Genomic DNA, 20241 nt, shown 5'->3' with positions numbered 1-20241 from the left:
CGAACCAGAAGCCTACCGCCACGACCAACATCACGCCAAACACGGCGATCGCATAGTTCATGTCGCTGGCCGGCGGGTCTGGCTCCCCGGGGAAGAAGAAGAACACGGTGGTGAGGCAGCAGTAGATGACGCTGATCCAGTTTATCACCGGTCCCAGCCGGCCCAGCCGGAATTTCCCTCCCGGAGGCAGCTTGTCGCGGCCGACGACGAGCAAGGCCAGAATGGGCATGCCGTACGAGATGGTCAGCGCGATTGTGCTCACGCTCAGGATGGCCTCGAGCACGGTGTTGGTGAAGAGATACAGGACCCCGACCAGGGCGATCAGGGCGCCCTGCAGCCAGAGCGCGCGCGCGGGCACTTTCCACGTCCGGTCGACGCGCGACAGATAGCGGCTGAAGGGCAGGCCGCCGTCGCGCGCAAAGCCCCAGGTCAGCCGCGACGCGGTGGTCAGGATGCTGACGCCCTGGCCCAGGCCGTTGAACTCGAAGAGCGCGATGAGCGCGACACCCCCCTTCATGCCGATGGTGTCCTGCGCCAGTTCGATGAAGGGCAGGCCCGTCGGGGAGTTGAGCACCAGGTCCACGTCCTGGATGCAGACGAGGCAGACCACCATGAAGATGAAGCCGGACACGGCGCCGCAGAGCACGGCGAGATAGATGGCCTTGGGCGCGTTGCGGCGCGGCACCGGCATCTCCTCGACCATGTGGATGACCGAGTCGAACGCGGTCAGCCCGTAGGCGGCCTGCACCAGGCCGATGAACCAGGTGACGCCGTCGCTCCAGCCGGTCTGGTTGATCCGGGCCCCGAAGACGAAGGACGCGGGTTGGAAGGACAGGGAGGGTTTCGTCTTGGACGAACCGATGGCGACGGCGATGAGCAGGGCGAGCGAGAAGACGACGAACAGGCCGGCGAACCACACGCCGACAAAGTCGTTGAAGACGGGGAGGATCTTCTCGCAGCGACAGGCGACCAGGTTGATGAAGGTGAAGAGCAGGGTGATGCCGAGGTAGACGACGAAACTGCAGCCAGCCTCGGCTGGCGCTGGCCCAGGAGGAGTCGAACATGACCTTCGTGGCGAGCTGGAAGTTGGTCATGAAGGCGATCTGCGAAGCGGTGAGAGTCCACCAGCCGAAGGTGTTGATCCAGGCGCAGAGATACGAGGCGAAGCGGCCGGCCGCGGGCGAGGAGGGCCAGAGACGATACACCCAGTAGGCCTGGCCGAGGGCGGTGGGCATGCTGCTGCACAGCTCGCCCAGCGACACGGCCACGCCAGAGGTTGCACGCCGTCACCAGACACAGGCCCCAGAGGATGCAGACGGGTCCGCCGTTGGTCAGGCCGCTGGCGAGGTCCTGCGCAAAGGTCGACCAGGTGCCCAGCACGCAGAAGGCGAGGGCCAGCATGCTCCAGATGTCGAACTTGCGCGACAGGGCCTGGGCGTGGCCCAGGGCGGCGAGGTCGCGGGCATCGATGACGCTTTGGGGATCCATCTAGTCCGCAAGAGAGGGAAGGGGTCTTTCATTCTCTGAGAGTGCAGTATCGGGTTGGTACGTATAGGTATGGATCTGAAGGGTGAATTCTGACGAGGAGCAGAGTGCTGATCATGCAGGGCATGTAGTATATTATATAGCAGTTCTCCCTGCTGTGCCTGCTGTGCTATCTTGGAGCTGCTCAAACCGGCAGGTCGGCCTGAACACAGACATGACATGCACAGACTGACTCGAGTCCGTCATGCATACATCCCTTATAAGCATAAGCATCAGATCAGCATCTTGCAGTACATGTACTAGTGTACATGCATTACTTTCGAAGACCCCTCCCAACCAACAGAAATAATACATCCCTCTAAACCCTGTTCTAGCAAGCTTTTGTTTTCTTTCTTTTCTTCCCCGCATTTCCTGGCGGGGGAATTTTATTTTAGTATTGGCGTCAGGCTGGACTTGCCGCTTTGGGGATAATCCGGCAGTCATACGTATGGCCATGGAAGATTAGGGCCGAAGCAGTGTCACAAGTCACAGGAATGCCTGCTTCAAGGATAATAGTGGATCGTTGCTAATAAGAAATATACCTTACCTTGGGTTAGGTAGGTAGTGTAACTACGCAGTGATAGATACTCTGTTGGTTTGTTTGCTTTACTACTTTAATATCTTGGTATCTAATCGGTTTGTTGAATGTTCGTCTTGCTTGACTCCACTCGGTATCTATATCTGCATTGTAGATAGGCATAATTATCTGAATTTACCGTCGATATTATTCACAGTCTAGGATCTGTCTGTTGTTAGGATAGGAGTAGTCTGGCTGATAGACTCGCCATCAGTTAGTTATAACAAGGCCAAAATAATAGGGTTATCATGATGCTGTGCTGGTACTGGTGATATAATATATTGCGTGTCGATGAGGATTCTCTACCTTGTACATACCGTAAGATATGATAGTATCCAGGTCAGAAAGTAGTCGCAGTCCTGTCAATGCCACTAGAAGTGAGTCTTGCAACACGCTGAGTAGGTACTGATATTACCAATCAAGTCCTCCCGTCTGTCTACTAACTTTCCCGATTTGGCAAGTCCATGCGAATCGAGCCCTCAGTCTATTCTTCAAGCTACTGTATAAAGGTCCTGACTGACGAAATTTTTCAGAATAGATTATCATTATCGAGTCATTCCTCTTGAGTATCATGCGCCAGATACCTTGTCTATTCCCGGCTACACTATCTAGCGCGAAGGCGACTCGACTACGACACCGGCTCTGCCTGGCGGACGCTGCATCCTCTCGGTAGGGAGCCATCGATAGATAGACTGCGCTGCAATATACTACTGTAGGGTGAGAGAATAGAAAATAGAGAAAAAAAAAAGAGGAGAGAGAAGGAAAGACACAGAGAGGGAGAAGGAAAAAGAAATAGAATCAGGTGACCAGACCAGGTTCACATGACATGGGGTATATTCAAATTCATGTTTATATTCTATATTTTCATTTATATATGTCTAGGTATATTTCTAGATAAAAGTGCACAAATGAGTGAATATCTTGTCAATGTCAATGTCAAGATCGAGATCACGGTCAATTCTGTCATGCTCCGCGCTGGTAAGCGAATGAACGGCTGATTTAGTACTGCTTCTCTTCTTCTTCTTCTTCTTCTTCTTCTTCTTCTTCTTCTTCTCTTCGCATCAGCTAGTTGGTTTATCAGCTAATAATGACTCGATATTGTCGATAAGAAATTTCCTATGGCTAAGATTATGTCTTTTCAAGGTTCATGAAGGTTCCATAATTTAATCATCTTGTTTGAGGCAGATTATACAGACAGTGTTGATTAACTTATTTTTTTCCCCCCTTCGTTCTTTGCCGGCTTGCTACGCGTACAAAAATAATAAATAGATCTGCACCTCCTTTTTTTCCTTCCATTCCAGACAATTCTTCTTCTCTATACAGTACTGAGTACTTCTATCAAGTCTCTTTTTTTTTTTTTCTAAGATGTCTGGTTACCTAAGATGTGTACTGTATGTACGTCGTTCTCTATTGCGTCGATTATATATGTAAGTCCTAGTTTATATAGATATGTAAATGTACTGTACTGTACTGCACTGTAAAAAGTCTGCACTATTACATGTACAGTACGTACTACCTAACTTGGGAAGTGCCAAATCCAGCATCTTTATAAATATAAATTTCCTCCTACGGAGTATCCAGCAGAGTGATTTTGATTTGTGTAGAGTGCTGACATAGCGAGACGCTCAAGCTCAAGCTATACACTTCTTCTGCATGTGCTATAAGATAGGATACAGTAGATGCCTGCAGGTATGGACGTGCCACGGGGTACAGTAACTCAATAATAATTCCCACACAGTCTTGTAAGACTCAGGACTCTACCTACAGAATCTCCCTTACCATTAATTGAGTAATTTCAAAGAAAGTCCTTCTTAAATTAAATAATCCTCGATAATTATAGCATTTTTGTGTGTATTTTTATTTTTATGCTCTTTTATTTCATTTGCGACTGCAGCTGCGGCTGCTTCACCGCTTTTCGTTGGTTTGTTGATGCAATCATGCAATTATGGGTCCTGATTTCGTGCGATTTTCTCGTCCAAGGTACCTAAGGTTTCTCTTTCTGGCGGGGTAGATAGATAAAACTAGCGGGGATATTGATAGTTTAGTTTAAAATTAGTATTTATTTTATTTTATTTTCCTTTTGTGTGAATAAATTCGGTTAACTATATACGTATGTACTTTATAAAGAGTACGTATATAAACTGCATTTGTATGTGTGTACAACATCAAGAATCCATTCAGGACTGCTCACTCACCTGCGCACGCCATGGCTGCCGACGATATCGACCAGCGCCTTTGTGAGGAACAACCCCTCCTGCAGCCTTGGAAACCACCCAAAGGATTCATCTGGATCCAAGTCGGTACGTCCTGACTTCTAGATTACCTCTAGCCAGGCTAACATCGCAGCCATCTTCGCCAACGTCTTTCTCGCCGGGTTCGATGGCACCATCACCGCCTCGACCTATGCGCTAATCAGCTCCGAGTTCAACGCCGCCAACACCGCGTCCTGGCTGACGACCTCTTATCTGATCACTAGCACTGCCTTCCAGCCTCTTTACGGCCGTTTCTCTGACATCTTCGGAAGACGTCCCTGTTTCTTCACTTGCACCGTCTCTTTTCTGATCGGCTGTTTGGGCTGCGCGCTCGCTCGGGATGTTCTCTTGCTGAATGTCATGAGGGCACTGACTGGGATTGGTGGAGGGGGATTGATGACTATGGGTACATCCCTTTCCTTCCTTTACTTTCTTTCTTTCGTTAATTCAGCTACTATTTTAGCCACCATCATCAACTCCGACATTATCCCCTTCCGCCATCGAGGCATGTACCAAGCTGCGCAGAACGGTCTCCACGGCTTTGGGTCCATCTGTGGCGCCTCCCTGGGTGGTGTGATTGCAGACTCGGTCGGCTGGCGCTGGTGCTTTCTCCTGCAAGTCCCCATCTCCGTGTTCGCTCTGGTGGTTGGCTACTTCGTCATCCAGCTCCCGGGGCATGCTGATCACGCCGACTCCCGCGGGCTCCGCGGTGTCTGGCAGCAAGTCGATCTCTCTGGAGCCCTGCTGCTCGTCCTCGGGCTGTCTATCCAGCTGGTCGGGCTCAGTCTGGGCGGCAACGAGCTGCCTTGGGATAATGTCTGGGTGATCACATCGCTCGTCGCAAGCGTCGTCCTTCTTTCTTTGTTTGTGGTCGTGGAAGCCTTCACCTCGGCTGTCCCGGTTATTCCTCTGAGAATGCTGCGCGGCGTCTTGCCGGTATGCACGCAGATTGCCAACGTCTGTGTCGGGATGGCGGCGTATGCAGTACGTTTATTTCCAAACCTGGTGTGGCCTTTCCGGCCGCTGACTCGCACAGTACCTGTTCATGCTCCCCCTGTTCTTCCAGGTCGTCCTGTTGGATTCTGCCAGCAAGGCCGGCGCCAGACTGGTTATTCCATCCCTGGCAACGCCGGTTGGCGGCCTCATTGCAGGCATCGTCATGTCGCGCTGGGGCAAACTGGCCTATCTGGTGCGGGCTGGCGCGTTTTTGATGTTTCTAGGTAATCTGCTCGTCATGCTTCTCCGATTTCACGATGCCAGCTGGAAATACTTTGTGTTCGTGTTTCCCGCCAATCTCGGACAGGGCATCGTCTACCCTGGGATTCTGTTCAGCTTCCTGGCGGCATTCGACCACGCAGGTGTGCACGAACCCCCCGTGAGCGCGAAGGACACGCTAACGTCCTAGATCACGCTGTCTCTGCCTCGACCGTCTACCTCATCCGCTCCATGGGCACCGTGTGGGGAGTGGCCATCACATCGGCGATCGTCCAGAATACACTGCACTCAGGCCTTGCGAAGGCCCTGAGTGGAATACCAGACAAATGGAAAGTAAAATCCATTCACTGTGGACATTTGACGCGAGCTTCGGACCTTTGCTGATCAATTGGACTTCCTCAGGTCATCGACGACATCCGACACTCGGTGTCTGCCATCTACCGCCTCCCTCCGGACATCCAGACGACCGCTCGTCTGGTGTATTACGACGGGATCCGACGGTCCTTCGCGGTGTCGGCCGGTCTGGGTGCGATTGCCACCATCGCCGCGTTGTTCGTCCAGAGCAAAGGCTTGCAGCGATCGAGCGACGTCTGATATTCGACTGCGATGTGAATCCGATCGAATTCGTCGTGGACTCGTGGTATGTCGAGAGATTCAGCGCACGGAGATTGTCACGTGATTTGAGTAATGCTGCCACCTGTCAAGTAGAAGTCCTGTCAGTCCATGGCATGCCAGTGCCATCATCCCAGGATGGCATCAATCAGACAAGATGGTAGAGAATAGACCGAGCATACCGTGCTGTATACGGAGCATAGAGTAGTGTCCTGTGGCATAATCTATTCTTGATGCTGCGCCACTGCCCAGAGTCTGGCCCAATAGCGGCCCCGCAGCGGCACGCCCAAAAAGCGGTCGCGGGGCTTGGATCGCATCGCCGATCCTCCGCTGCAGAGAACAGGCAGCCAGAAATTAGAATAGAATCCAGGCCAAGCTGGCCAGCGAGCAGCATGACCCGCCTGGCTGGTTCGGCGGTGCTGTTAGGCGGTGCTTGCTGGCGGCGGGGCTGCTAGCCGCGCCTGCTCCGGCTGTCAGCGCGCGTTAGCCTCCGCGACTATTAGCTGTTAGCTGATCCACAGCGTCATCGCCATTGCCTTCTGCCCTGCGGCTGTCTTTTCCTTCTTTCTGTCTTTTTATTCTTTTGTAGTTTTCTTGCTGAAATAGACCGCCGGCAGAGACTCTTCTGCCAGAGAGCTGGTTCTCTGACAGTCCGGCAGGCAGAGGGACAAAGAGCCTCCTCCGCACGACGTCATCGCATCAGCCGCATCCCATCCGTCAGATCCCTTGCGATTTCCGAACTGGCCGTGACTGCAATTCCATTGCCAGACTCATACGATCCTGCAACTCGCAGGTCGTCCTGCCTCGCCAACGATGACGCCGCAGCTCGATGCTCCGGGCGCGGCGGACGGCGTGCCCGCAGACCCCGTGCAATCCGCCAAAAGCAGCAGCTCCAGTCCGCCTCCTGGGCAGATCCTGACGGGCAAGCAGGAGCACTGTACGTCGTGCCAATCCATGCTCTACTCCGCATCGCGTGGTGTCTGACTGATCGCAGACCTCAAGCGTGAGCTCATCAGCTGCCAGGTGCGGCATGAGATCTCCGAGCTGTCCTCCCCGACCGCTCTGCGCCGCTTTGGGGCCCCCTTCAAATCGGATTATGGCGAGGTGGCCCCGGTCGATTCGGACTTGCCCATCTTGCGCTACATCTTCGTTCACCACATCCGCAACTTTCCCTTCCTCGACAAGGCTCACGAGAAGGAGTTTTGGCAGGATCGGCTGCAGGTGGTGCGTGCGGCAACTCACGCCCCTCATAACGGGTCATTGAGCTGACCGCTGCATAGTTCCTCGAATCCTTCGCAAACAAGCACATTTCATCCTCCGAGGATCGCCTGGAAGAGACGAAGCGCCGGAAGCTGGCCAAGAAATGCGAGAAGGTGGTCGAGCTGATGATGGTGTCGGGCATTCCGACCGCATCGGGATACGAAGAGCGCATCAGGTTCTCCGAGATGGAGGTTGTCGATCGCGGCGCCAATGAACAGGGATTGCTTGTCAACATGCCTGACGGGCATGCCATCAATGGATGGGATGTCAATGTCGCCGCCGTCAGGACCACGTCGGTGAAGCGCACCGTCCGATATCATCAGCACGCAGTGAGCAACAACACTGTCCAATTGCAGGAAGAAATAAATCGATTACTAATTGACAATCAAGGAATTTATTCTCCGCGTTCGTCGCGCTGGGAAACCCGATATCTACGTGGCCAGGCGATATGGGGAATTTGCCAAATTGCACAAGCGATTACGCGCCGAGCTGCCAGGCAGGATGCTCCCGCCTCTCCCCAGAAAGAATAAGAATTCCGTAACCACCAGCTTCTGGGGCTCCGGGGACGATGATATGTCGTCAATATCGTCTGTGTCAACCCAGGAGCCAGGATCTCAAGAAGATGGGCCGCCCAGCTCCGACCGATTGAGTTTACCAGTCGGGACTCACAAGCGCTCGCTATCCAGGTCCTCTTCACGCTCGAGGTCTATCAAATCGCCCAGAGCGTCAGGGGACTTTTCTCGTGAGAAGGTGGTCCTGTACCGGGAGGAACAGAGGGTGTCGTTGCGCGCATTTCTCCGGACCATCCTGCAGAACAAGCGCGTGGCAGAATCCAAAGCCGTGGAGGAGTTCCTGACCGCGCGGCCAATTACCCTCAATGAGGAAGAAATGCTGGACGTCCAACGGAGGAAGGAAGCCGACGCCGCACGAATCGAGGAGCAAAAACGGTTCTACGAGATCGCCCGACAGCGTGCCGCTGAATTGGACGTTTACATGGAGAAATTCCGGCGGGACATCGTCGAGAGAAGTGAGTGCCATCCCCTGATATTTATAGTGCCCGATTAAGCTGAACTTCGTATAGATGGTTTAACCAAACTGTTCTCCGAAATCCGGGAAAAGCCCACGATCCAGGATCTGAGTCCGGAATATCAGAAATTCGCCGAATGGCTACGCATCGAGTGAGTACTCCCCTGCAGGTTGATTGATGCGTTCTAACTTCACGTTGCAGGGTTGCTGCGACGATCTACCATCTTTTCCTGGCCGAAGATAATTCCCCAGAGCTGTTCGCCCAGGCCAAGAGGATCCATTCCCTAATTCCCTATACACTACTGAAGAATGTCATTCGCATCGCCAACCCGGCCGCAGTCATGTCCGGCGTTCTTGATCTGTTTCTCGCCCAGCCGTTCGGTTCTCGTTCTCTGCTCCAACGCATCTTCTCCATGACCTTGAATGACGGGATCCGATCGTTCCAGAAGCCGATTGACGCATTGGTTGCGAAGATCGAGGACCCAGTCTTGACTCAGAAGTTGAAAAATTTCGTCGATGCCGATGAGTCCGTTAAAGTTATGATTCGCGAGGAAGCCAAAGCGGAGGACGTAGATCTCCTCGTCGCCATTCTTCGATCGGACCTCATCTCCCCCGAGATTACCTCAGAGCAGGTCGGCAAGATATTCAACGGCTACGTGGCGTGGAACAATGCCGTCGAGAATGTAAGTCCCCATTTCCGTCGCTACTGGATGAGTACATTGACCCCTGCCAGGTTGATCTCGAAATGAAACAAGGCGCGCAATGGTTCGCATACCTGAAGCAGCTGCTCAAGCTCTATACCCGTCAACGGGACAAGGCGATGATGCTGAGCATGATCGAAGAGGTATGGTGTGTCCCTGCCGACGGTTTTCATTTTGGCTAACGTTCGTCTCAGCCCGTGACGCTCCAACTGTTCCGGGATTTGTTCACGATCTTCTATGAGCCCCTGGTCCGGGTATACAAATCTGCCAACGTATACAACAGTATTACCGACTTTGCCCAGTTCGCTGATGATGCCATTTCGGTGATTGAAAAGGCGCAGCGACAAGATGTCTCGGCCGATCCGAACCAGACGGTACAGGCCTTTATCGATCTCTGCGCCCGACACGAACACAACTTTTACAAGTTTGTGCACGAGGTGCATATCCATGACAATGGCCTTTTTGGGTCGCTGATGTCCTGGCTCGAGGACATTCTCGAGTTCTTACGGAAGGGGCCTCGGGGCGGCAAACTCGACATCAATGCCCTCTTCCAAGGGGCTGTGGAGGCCAAGCAGATCGACAAGGATATTGCTCTCCGGGAAATCAATGCCCTCGTCAAGTGGCAAGAGGACCGGAAGAAGTGGCATCACCGCAAAACCCGGCAAAAGATGGCGGCGGACGGGACGGGCAGCGACTCGATCCCCGGCAGCGCGACGTTCCGGGGCAGTGACTTTGGCTTGGATGAGGCCGATCTCGAAGATCTGGCCATCGCAGATGAGGAGTCGGACGAATCGGACGAGGACACGGAGGATGACGACCTCGATCCGATTGCGGCCGAGCGCAAACGACGGGCCCGCAAACAGGACCATCTCCGCCGCAGTGCTGGAGAGCCTGTAAAGCCGGAGGTCCGCGAAGTTCTCAAGTTGCAAGACTCGTTCCGGGCGATGCTCCGGCAGGTTCTGGCCGACTAGTCGGCCCTTTCCAGACTATCACAAAAGATTCCTCGTTTTGTTTTCTTATATGGTTAATGGGGCTTCCACTTGGGAACATGGGATGGATTATGGATTGCATGCATAGAGCAGCAGAAGTAGACTTGCTTTTACAGAGGTATTGTTAATGGTAATGGTGGGATTTTCCCCTCTTTCTTTCGGGTTTCTACAGTTTGTCCAAGGCTTGAAGCTTGCATGAATGATGATGAATTGAATCCACTACGAACACTCGTCAGTCCCGTGATCTGTCTCGCGTAGCCGCACTTGCCCTCTCCGTCCGTCTGCTGCCATACACATTCAGCTTCTCATTCAGCTTCTCTTCCTGGTCAACTAATCGGATCGCTTGCATACAACTGTACAAGGCACAGCCTCATCCCATCCGCAGGTAAAATACTTCGCATGCAGGAAGGCGGTGCAGACGGCCAAGGTCCGTGCTTCCGGATTCCAGCCAACAATGGATCGGATCGGTTGTCCCGACACTGACTTTAGCTCTGCAGGGGCAGCAGCCAACGAGATCAGCATGCTCTTCATGGCCCCTGTTGGTATTTTCCCAGCACAGCCGTCGTCATGGCGGACTGCAGTTCTCGTGACTGCGACCATTGTCGGGCGTTCAGCCGCGCGTGCAACAAACCTCCATCACCCCTCTTTCTTGACCTACAAGTTCTGGAGACAAATTCACGCTTCGGACAACTCTCCTCAGAGAAGCTCTCAATGACATTCCATTGACCGTCTGTGTCGATGAGGAGAGAGCTCTGTAGTAAGATAGGCCCATGTCACGATACTGTGTTACTGGACGGCCCCATTTCCGCTTCCTACAGTGGCCCCGTCGGATAAGATAACATCGACAAGATAATGGATCCTGTCTGCCTTTGGACTTTTGAGTGGCGGTCTTCAGGTCGTCCAGATCATCGGTCAGACGATCGCAGGACTGGCGTCGCTGCGAGGAAAATACAAGAATGCCGATCTCACAATCCGCTCCCTTATCGGAGAGCTGACCACGATCAAATCGGCCATCACGCAACTCCATGACTGGGCCACGTACAATAGCCAGAGCTCATCCCGCAACGAGGAGTATGTGGAAGGACCGGATGTCGCCCTCGATGGTTGCCAGGCCGTTATGGAGGTGCTGTCCGAAGAGGTCGCGGCTCTGACTCAAGAAGAGAACACCGTCCTGGGTTTCAGGACTCGGGTTAAAGTGGTCTGGAATGATGAGATGATGAAAGACCTGGAGGATAGGCTGCACGCTCAAGTGCGTGCTCTAAACCTGCTCCTCCAAGCATGCCAATGGTAGTGTCATCATCAGGTCTGGTCGTCCTTTTTTTTTCCATGCTGACTGCTCTGCAGTCGATCGTCCTCCGAACAGATCGAGCTTCTGCGGAAGGTGGAAAGCCGCAGGATTACCCAGAAAGTCGCCGACGACACGGTGACTCTTCGAAGCCGCACCAGCAGCGCAGTGGGATCCCAAGCTGACAGTCGTTCGATCAGCAATCGTCTGTCATCAGTTGGGGAAACCACCTTCGATTTCGACGATACGCTCGCCTCTACCGATGCCTATCGGCGGGTCCTCCAGCACTCACAATCAAGGCCCGATGCGAATCCGGCGATCATTCGAGGTCCATCCAGAAGGACGGCCATCACTTCGAGCGACGAAGGCTACGCCAGTCAGGATGCAGGAACGACCACTCCAGCTCGATCTCTATCGACAGCCTCATCTGGCGGAAAAAGCCACGTTCTGCGACCCAGTGATCCCGTCCTGCTGGCAAACAGCCGTAGCAAGAGCGTGTCTCTTGGCGCCAACCCAGTTCGTCCCTCCGATCAAAATGTCCGGAGATGGCAGTCTGTCAACACCCCCATCCGTGGGAACACTGTCGTCAGGATCCAGGAGAGAAAAGTTGCGTTCGGCCTTTCGCCGACTGAACACTTCGAGTCTGGCGAACTTGAAAACATCGTCGTCGCGCAACCTCGTGGTTAGTCCCACCACAGGGTCGACCAGAGGCCGTCGAGGCCGCCAAAGCGATTTCAACACCAGCATCGACCTGACCTCGTCAGATGGAGCCACTGCCCCGGCGATTGTCAAGGCCGCTCAGTCTGGATCTCGCTTCGACGTCGAAATTAATCGAGAGCGGCCACGACATCGAGGCGCGTCACATCTGTTCAGGTAGGAATGCTCTCATGGTCGCTGCCCACTGTGGGAAGAGGACATTGTCGATCTGCTCGTTCAGAACAATGCCCGGCTCAACGAAAAAGACGCGTCGGGGTCCACTGCCCTCCACTTGGCTGCCTCCCGGGGCCATCTCGCCGTGTTGGAACTGCTGCTGATGGAGGCGGTGGACCTCGAGGCGAAAACCTCGCGCAGCAGGACTGCTCTCTGGGTTGCAGTCAACAACGGCCAACTTGAAGCAGCGCGGTTGCTTCTGGCCAGCCATGCCAAAGTCAATTCCCGAGCAGACAATCAAGATGACGGCGCTCCATGTCGCGGCAAAGCAGGGCGATGTTGAAATGGTCAGCTTGCTCATTTCTCAAGGAGCCGATATGGACGCAAGAGATGCTGCGATGATGACGGCGCTTCATTACGCCTGCGAGGGATGGCATCTGACCGTGATCGAGCTGCTGCTGAACAATAAGGCCAACGTCGATTCACCTGGCAGTGGGCGAACGCCGCTCATCTGTGCTGCGGCGGCTGGGCAGCTGTTGGCGGTCCAGATGCTCTTGAAGCGAAAGGCTACCTTCCGGTGCCCGGACGAAGACGGCATGACGGCTCTCCATTGGGCCGCCTTCAACGGCCACGTTGAGATCGTGGAACTCCTCAGTCAGAAACGAGGCGCCCTGTCGATGGTCGATAGCCAAGGGAGGACGGCCCTGCATTTGGCAGCAATGAGCGGGCAATTTGCTGTGGTGGAGTTTCTCGTGCGGAAGAACCCGCCGTTGGATCTGCGGTGCCAGTCTGGCCTCAACCCGCTTCATTACGCTTGTATAGCGGATAGCCCTGAAGTAGTCCAGCTGCAACTGACGTCGGGGGCCGATATCGAGGCTCAGATAGAAGGCACGCAGCAGAGGCCAATTCATCTCGCAGCGGCTGGGCGGTCGGTACAGTTACTCAGTCTGCTTTGCGAGAGGGGAGCGTCTTTGGAGGCCCGAGATGCAAACGGGGACCGCGCTCTGTGTGTGGCCTGCCGGCATGGCTACGTTGCCGCTGTGCAGAAGCTCCTTGACTACGGTTCTCCTTTACATTTACGCTTCGGGGCTCGGTTTCATGAAGATTCTCCATTGTGCCTGGCAGCGATGGGAGGCCATCTGCCTGTGGTGTCACTTCTGATCAGTCGGGGAGCGTCGGTGCTGAGCAAGGATGAGATGGGATGGCTGCCGATGCGGTACGCTGCGTATTACGGACATCCAGAAGTGCTAGAGGTTCTTCTGTCCTGCGCCCCTTTGCTCGGAGGTGTAGGTGATGATTATTCACCCGACTCCTTTGGGCTCTCTCCTGAGAGGATTGGGTTCGCCCCGGACGCGGACATCTACGAGGAGCGCAAGAGACGCGTGCTCGATCTTTTTGAGACAGGCACAGAGGCAGCATCAAACATCATTCCAGCCTGAAGTCAACCCTCATGATGGATTTAGCCAGCCGTTGTCTCATTATCAATCGGCGTCAACGTCCACGTCGTTGCCTGTGTCGTCGTCATTCGCCTCTCTGCCGCAGGAACTGCCCAGTAGTCTCGAACAAGGTCTTCCGAGTAGTACATCGACGAGTCCGAATCGGCTCAATCGAGGTCAGCAGAATCATGTGCAATCGCAATCCACGTCAGTCACGAATGTGGACCAGAATACGAGCGTGGCGGACTCTAATGTAGTCCAGCAGCAGTTGTTTCCACAACAGCAGCCACCGCAGGCTACGCCAGCTACATTCATCCAACCTCAAGCAGGGTCAAGGGAATCGCAGCCGGAGCACGGTCATAATGATGCCGATGCATCACCGCAGCGATACAGTTCTATAGTGTCTGACAATACCCCTTCTCCTAGTCTTGGTTCTTCTTCCACTCCTGTTTCTGAAGCACCTCGATCCATCCCAATCAGAACGGCGACGACAACAGCAGCAGCTCCACCTTCGGTCTCATCACCTCCACCAATTTCTCCTCTCTTCCATTTCTCAGCCAGCCTCCAGCTCCAGCGGTAACGAAGAAGTCCATCGCGCAGACTCAGTCTCATCGATCCTCTCCCTCATGAAACGGTCCAGAACGAGAGCCATCATCACGCACCTGATAGAGCAGGAAATGATCATGATCGTAATTATAGACACCGCAACAGAAGTGCCTCCCACTCATCCGACTCGGGCGAGTCCATCTCGTCGATTTACACTGTGCCGGAGATGTGTGAACTCCCGGCGTAGCGGGCACATATACATACATGTGTAGAGGAGATGCTAAGGAATCTTTTGTTTTAATAAAATGACGACGACGACATTGATAATGACGATGGTAATGATGATAGTGATGGTGATTGTGTCATGACTGTATATATCTATCTACTAAATAAAGTCAACAGTCGAAAATCGATGTTTATTTATTAATAAGATAAGATAATCCTGTGACAAAAGGCTGATAAGATCAATAGGGTATATATATTATTATAGAGTGGTCTGTATACAACACATTAGCTATGGACCTTTACGTACGAGGATACAGAAGAAGAAGAGGAGCATGTCATAAGCATGGATTCTGTGGCCCACGAGCCCACGAGCCCACGTAGCCTCTCAGTCGAAGGACAAACTTGTTTTTTTTTTCAATACTGAGATCCCCATGGAACAGATGTCGCCGGCGATATGGAATTCTAAAAGTGTATGAGTGCAGAGTGCAGGCAGGCACCTCTTTGACGTCTGCTAGGAATGCGGACTTCGGATCCAACCCGTCGAGAGACACTTGAAAGTCTATATCTAGTAACTGTAATTGCCTGTATTAAGTTAAATTAAATGTATGTACCCTGGTTTATTTTGGTAGAGATTCCCAAGGTTGTGGACAGTACTCCGTATACTCATTTCCTTTTCTGGTAGGTCCTTCAAGAGGTTGTCCGAGAGGATAACTGAAAGGATAGCGCAGGGTACTCTGTATGGTGGAAGCCTAAAAACCAGGCAAAGATGCTTACATTTTATCAATTCAGCTGGTCTCCGGTGGGCGCATCCTGCAAGCACGCGCTGACACTGTGAAACTAGACTAAATATTTCTTTGTTTTCTCTGGCGAATGGAAGGGCCTGTTCGTTTTAACCCTGGCCTGACCCGGAGTCTGGAGTGCTATTAAACCGAAGCTGCGGCTGAGACTAGCATAAATATCGAACGTTCCCCCGATTCCAAACGCAACTAACTCATCTCCCTGTCGTCGACCAAAATATCTACGACTCTGGCTAACAGTACATTTATCAGCGCTGTAAGTATAACCACGACTGAGAGCAGTTTATTTGCTTGGAGGCCATGGCAAATAACACACGGACAGATGTCGAAGCTCGATCGGTCGAGAGCGCGCAGACAACAGACCATGAAAGAGGTCTGTGGGCATTGCTGGCAGTGGCCGGCTCATTCCTGGTCTACTTCGCATCGTTCGGCGTCATGAACAGCTTTGGGTTTTTTTCAGACCTACTACCAGCTGAACTATCTTTCGGCCTATTCGCCGTCAGTGATCGCGCTCATCGGCACGCTGCAGATCTCCCTCATGTACCTGGTTGGACCAGTTACGGGGACTCTGTCGGACTCATACGGCCCCAAGGTCGGTTCCGATCGTTGGATTCTGGAAGGCAATTGCTTACCTTTTTTTTTTACAGTTCTTGTATCCAGTCGCAGCTTTGGGTTGTTCTGGATCGCTTTTGGCCTTTTCTTTCAGCCAGCCAAACAAGATATGGCAGCAATTTCTAACCCAGGGCCTGCTCTTTGGCTTGACAGTTGGCTTCGGAATCAAACCGGCCATCACGGTGGTAGGCCAATACTTCAAGCGTCGAAAGGCCTTGGCAATGGGGATTGTTGCCAGCGGCAGCAGTGCCGGTGGTGTCTGTCTCCCGATCATGTTTTCGAGACTCATCCCCACCATTGGGTTCGCCTGGTCAACGCGCATTGCGGCCTTGATCTTGCTGTGTTGCTATGCGATCGCATTCTACATATCTCGCCCGAAGCTCCCGCGGAGGCCGCTCAAATCTCCGGCTGAGCTTTTGGAATTCAGAGGCTTTTTTAGATATCCGCTATTCAGTTCTTTCTATTGGAACTTTCGTTGCCAGCCTGGGACTCTATTTGCCGTACTACTATGTTGGTGAGTTTTATATATACCAGCTGGTAAGAGTTGACATCCGCTTACTGGATCAAAGAACCATATACTACGCTCCTGAATCCAAGAACAAATATTACGAGTTATTTGCTGCCCTTGATTAATGCGGCTAGCTTCTTTGGTCGTATACTGTGCGTACAATTCAAAAGCCTTACAAATGTGTCTGAAGTTGCTGAATTGCTGACGACTGACGTATCATGAAGCGGAGGACACATAGCAGATAGAATAGGGCGCCTCAACATCCTGTACCCCATGACTGCCTTGTCGGGAGTCTTCTGCCTAGCAATGTGGCTACCCGCGGTCAGCACCGACGTTCTCATCGCATTTACATGCCTCTATGGCTTCTGCTCTGGGATCTTCATCTCCGTCACACCATCTGCCGTGGCACAAATCACGCTCGAAGCGAAAATCGGCGCCAGACTCAGTGCTTTCTCGACTTGTACTGCCGTCGCAACCTTGATTGGTACTCCGATCGGTGGAGCTTTGATTCGAGAGGAGACGCGGGCTGGATATCAGCCTCTGATCATCTTTTCAGTATGTGATCTAGTATTCTGCAGATCTGGGAGATTTTTGTTTTTTTAATATGTGCTTTGCTTTTAGGGCTGTACACTCATTGCCGGCGGTGCCATGATATTTACCAGCCGGCTGTTACACGGAAAAGACTTGATGAAGCGATGGTGATGATAGGATGCTAAGGATGCTAAAAGGGATTTAAAGTTCAAGATCGCGTTAAGCTTCTCGATCTATCTGTTGTCAAATCTTCAAATCTTCGACTATCACTCCACATCATTTATCGCCGCTAGCGATTCATGGAAGCAAAGGGACAGGTTTCCGAAACTCGAAAAAAAAAAAGAAACTGGTAGTAAAGATGGCATGATAAGCTGCAGATACAACAAGGTCATAAAGACAGAACCAAAAAAAAAAGTTGGAAATTATCTGATGGTAATTGAGGAGGATAAGGCGGATCTAGGGTTGGTTTATCTTTTATTGTCATTGAAAATGTGTTTTGTATTATTGAAAATTGAATTGCAACACTCCACAACTCTTTTAGGTAGTCACTCTTTTTGTATGTCCATGTACTGTACGTTCTTTATTATACCTACCTGGTCTGATGAGATCATTCACACACCAGACAAGGTGGGTGGTCATTTTGGAAAAAAAAACTTGTTCAGAGATCCATATTATACAAGTCCATATTTTTTCCCCCTCCCTGAGCTATCTGTCGACCACGTCAGGTATGGCGTCGACAAAGCCTCAGGCATTAATTCTCAGTTCCACTATTATTAAGACGTTGTTGGCACAACAAAAGGGGCGATCGCTCGAAATGGAACCAGTCAATGAATGGAAAGCTCCAGAACGGTGACCATAGGAAATCAGTGAGTGGATGGAGAAGCCGAACAAGAATGTTTCGGCGTACTGTACTGTACAGCTAACAGAAATTTCACAGTCAGTGGCCTGAATGAAGTTGAATCTCAATGGGACTGTCGAACAATTCAATAGGTACAGTACTTCTGCTGGAGGATCTGGCATGAAGAGATATATCTACTCTTGAGACAAAGAAAAAAAAGGTTCTACTGCCTCAGCCTCGCAGTGAAGATCAGCTGCAAATTCTCAGCTGTGTTGGTAACTGAAAAAGAGCAAATCTTGAGGCAATTGAATATGCCCGGGAGATGAGATATATTGATCTTGAGAGTGGAAAGTTTCGACATGGACATATTTTAAAACGCTGGATAAGCGATGAGTTGAGGATCCGTGGCATTCACAGAGCTAAAAAAAGGTCTCTCATGATTCAAACTCGATTTCTGCAGTCGAATTGATCTGACCAAAAAAAAAAAGAAACCTAGTGGCCTCAAAGAAAAAAAAAGTACTATGCTCATAATCTCATATCAAACAAGTCGCATGGGAATACTACTACTTACTCACTTGCACCTGAAATCTGCTTGCTATATCTGCACGGATCGGATCGAGTTCAACTACCTCATATGAGTGAATCCTACAACGGATCACCGGCCCCAGTGAGCTATTATCCATAGTAATTACAAAGAAGGAAACCAAACCCCGCTTCCTCTCTTATTATCATTAGTTTATGAGGTCCCCAATCAAGCCAAACAAGGTTTGGTCAACATCTTATTTTATACCTTCAGGGTTGGACACTCCACCACGGAACCATAAAAAGTTTATAAATAAAGCACGACCCACAATAAGACAACTCTACCACCAGATGGAGCCAGTATTCGACAAATTCAAACTCTCGCCAGTTCTTCATGTGGCAGACTGGAGATGCTCTTCCCTCAGCATAAGATTCACTGGCAATAACCGGAACGGAACCCGGATGCTCTACAACATACCCATCCATGAAGGTTAGAGGATTCTACGGAGTATTTGCTATGCTTGTTGTCTACCCCCTCCAATCTGTTTGTGGGACGGTGAAGTCCACCCATTTTCTTTGTTGTCATGGCTCAAGGGATTTCATAGGACCTTCGAAAAAAAAAAGTCCTAGATCTAACTATTGATCCTTGAAAGAGTGGATTGCTTAGCTACACAATTAATTAATGTCGAAGCGCATCCCTATACAAACAGCAACTACATCTATTTTCTTTCCCTGAAATGGATTACTTCTCCGCCTGCTGAATAATTACAGTACCAATCACATCAAGTCCACTATACTGACACAATCCACTCCGCAGTACTTGATTAATCTCCACAGTTGCGTCTCGCTCATTGGTGCAACAGAAACCGATTCCTTCAAATTCTCGACAATAAATAAGCCAGTTCTAGCTCGCTGGCATGTAGGTACTGTATGTACACACAGTACATACCTAGTGAATGCGGATGGAAGTGTTGAGTAGCATATCGATGGCCAGGATAAAGGATATTTTTTTTCTTTTCCAAACTATGCCTATTTCGTGTGTTTCCTCAGACTAAAATCCAATCAAGTTGAGTAGTTGACAAGTCCATAGAATAGAAATGGCCATAGTTAATGGGACAGTATTATGCATGAGCTGGCATTAATGGAGCAATAGAGGTGACGCACGAGGACAAGATTAAATATACAAATAAAGAAACCTAATTATAATACTTTGACTACTTTATTAATAAAGACAATAACAAGAGTCATAAGTCCTAACATTTCAAGCAAAGTTTGTTATAAGCTCTCTTAGATCTTGACACTTTCTTATCCCAGGAAGGCCCCTACAATGGAGCAATCGCCTCCCATGACGCTGTCTTGTGGCCACATACATGATCCAGCATGCGCAGCAGCATCTATAAAGCCTCTGTTGTTTCAATGTGTGATTTTTCTGTCGTTTTACCGTCATATGGCCTAATTTCTCTACTGCCTCCTTCTAAACATAATTTCAGCCGTCTCGCTAGGGAAGCTCATCGCGCCTTTAATCCTATTCTTGGGTCTCCCCGCCTTCTCATCCACCAGCTTCAGATCAAACTCCTCTAACAAACGCATCACGATGACTTTTATCGTGGCTGCGGCGAAAAACCGCCCGGGACACGCCTGTCGCGAGTCGATAACGATGGTCTGGAACGGACCACTGCGCACCTCATGAGCCTCGTGCTTCACTCGGCCAGACCCCTTGTACCAGTCGGCGCCCATGCGGATCCAGCTGCGTCTGCTGAAGCCGTTGTGCAGCAGGTTCAGCTGGGCGAGGTGAGCGTATATATATACTCCAAATACCGTCGAAGGCATATCACATGATGGTCTTTGCTGAAGAGGAAAGTAATATCAATTTTGATATAAAAGCGAAAATCAAGATGTCTGGATTTTAAAGAGA

General features: G+C 51.2%; 6 protein-coding genes across 6 annotated transcripts; 4 read left to right on the top strand and 2 right to left on the bottom strand.

Annotated features, from left to right (window-relative positions):
• Window positions 1-4307: 4307 nt before the first annotated feature.
• On the top strand, window positions 4308-5758 carry T310_0412 (uncharacterized protein; the record flags this gene model as incomplete). The annotated part of the gene is made up of 3 exons (XM_013476690.1): window positions 4308-4401; window positions 4448-5337; window positions 5390-5758. 3 exons carry the CDS (start codon window positions 4308-4310, stop codon window positions 5756-5758), a joined length of 1353 nt encoding a protein of 450 aa, XP_013332144.1.
• Window positions 5759-6993: 1235 nt separating this feature from the next.
• Window positions 6994-10138, top strand: T310_0411 (PX domain protein; the record flags this gene model as incomplete). The annotated part of the gene is made up of 8 exons (XM_013476689.1): window positions 6994-7117; window positions 7175-7404; window positions 7461-7769; window positions 7831-8467; window positions 8522-8618; window positions 8669-9149; window positions 9200-9310; window positions 9470-10138. 8 exons carry the CDS (start codon window positions 6994-6996, stop codon window positions 10136-10138), a joined length of 2658 nt encoding a protein of 885 aa, XP_013332143.1.
• Window positions 10139-11273: 1135 nt separating this feature from the next.
• Window positions 11274-14327, top strand: T310_0410 (Ankyrin repeat protein; the record flags this gene model as incomplete). The annotated part of the gene is made up of 5 exons (XM_013476688.1): window positions 11274-11443; window positions 11501-12123; window positions 12206-12314; window positions 12481-13564; window positions 13602-14327. 5 exons carry the CDS (start codon window positions 11274-11276, stop codon window positions 14325-14327), a joined length of 2712 nt encoding a protein of 903 aa, XP_013332142.1.
• A 1477-nt stretch (window positions 14328-15804) lies between these two features.
• On the bottom strand, window positions 15805-16201 carry T310_0409 (uncharacterized protein; the record flags this gene model as incomplete). Its single annotated transcript, XM_013476687.1, has 2 exons — window positions 15805-15859; window positions 15948-16201. The coding sequence occupies 2 exons, from the start codon at window positions 16199-16201 to the stop codon at window positions 15805-15807; spliced, it is 309 nt and encodes a 102-aa protein (XP_013332141.1).
• A 540-nt stretch (window positions 16202-16741) lies between these two features.
• T310_0408 (uncharacterized protein) lies at window positions 16742-17137 on the top strand (the record flags this gene model as incomplete). Its single annotated transcript, XM_013476686.1, has 2 exons — window positions 16742-16990; window positions 17057-17137. The coding sequence occupies 2 exons, from the start codon at window positions 16742-16744 to the stop codon at window positions 17135-17137; spliced, it is 330 nt and encodes a 109-aa protein (XP_013332140.1).
• Window positions 17138-19787: 2650 nt separating this feature from the next.
• Window positions 19788-20156, bottom strand: T310_0407 (Cytochrome P450 monooxygenase; the record flags this gene model as incomplete). Its single annotated transcript, XM_013476685.1, has 2 exons — window positions 19788-20108; window positions 20145-20156. The coding sequence occupies 2 exons, from the start codon at window positions 20154-20156 to the stop codon at window positions 19788-19790; spliced, it is 333 nt and encodes a 110-aa protein (XP_013332139.1).
• Window positions 20157-20241: the final 85 nt, after the last annotated feature.

Source organism: Rasamsonia emersonii, assembly GCF_000968595.1.
Source record: "Rasamsonia emersonii CBS 393.64 chromosome Unknown ctg1118621759677, whole genome shotgun sequence".
Classification (NCBI taxonomy): Eukaryota; Fungi; Ascomycota; class Eurotiomycetes; order Eurotiales; family Trichocomaceae; genus Rasamsonia; species Rasamsonia emersonii.
This window is presented reverse-complemented; position numbering and strand designations above follow the sequence as displayed.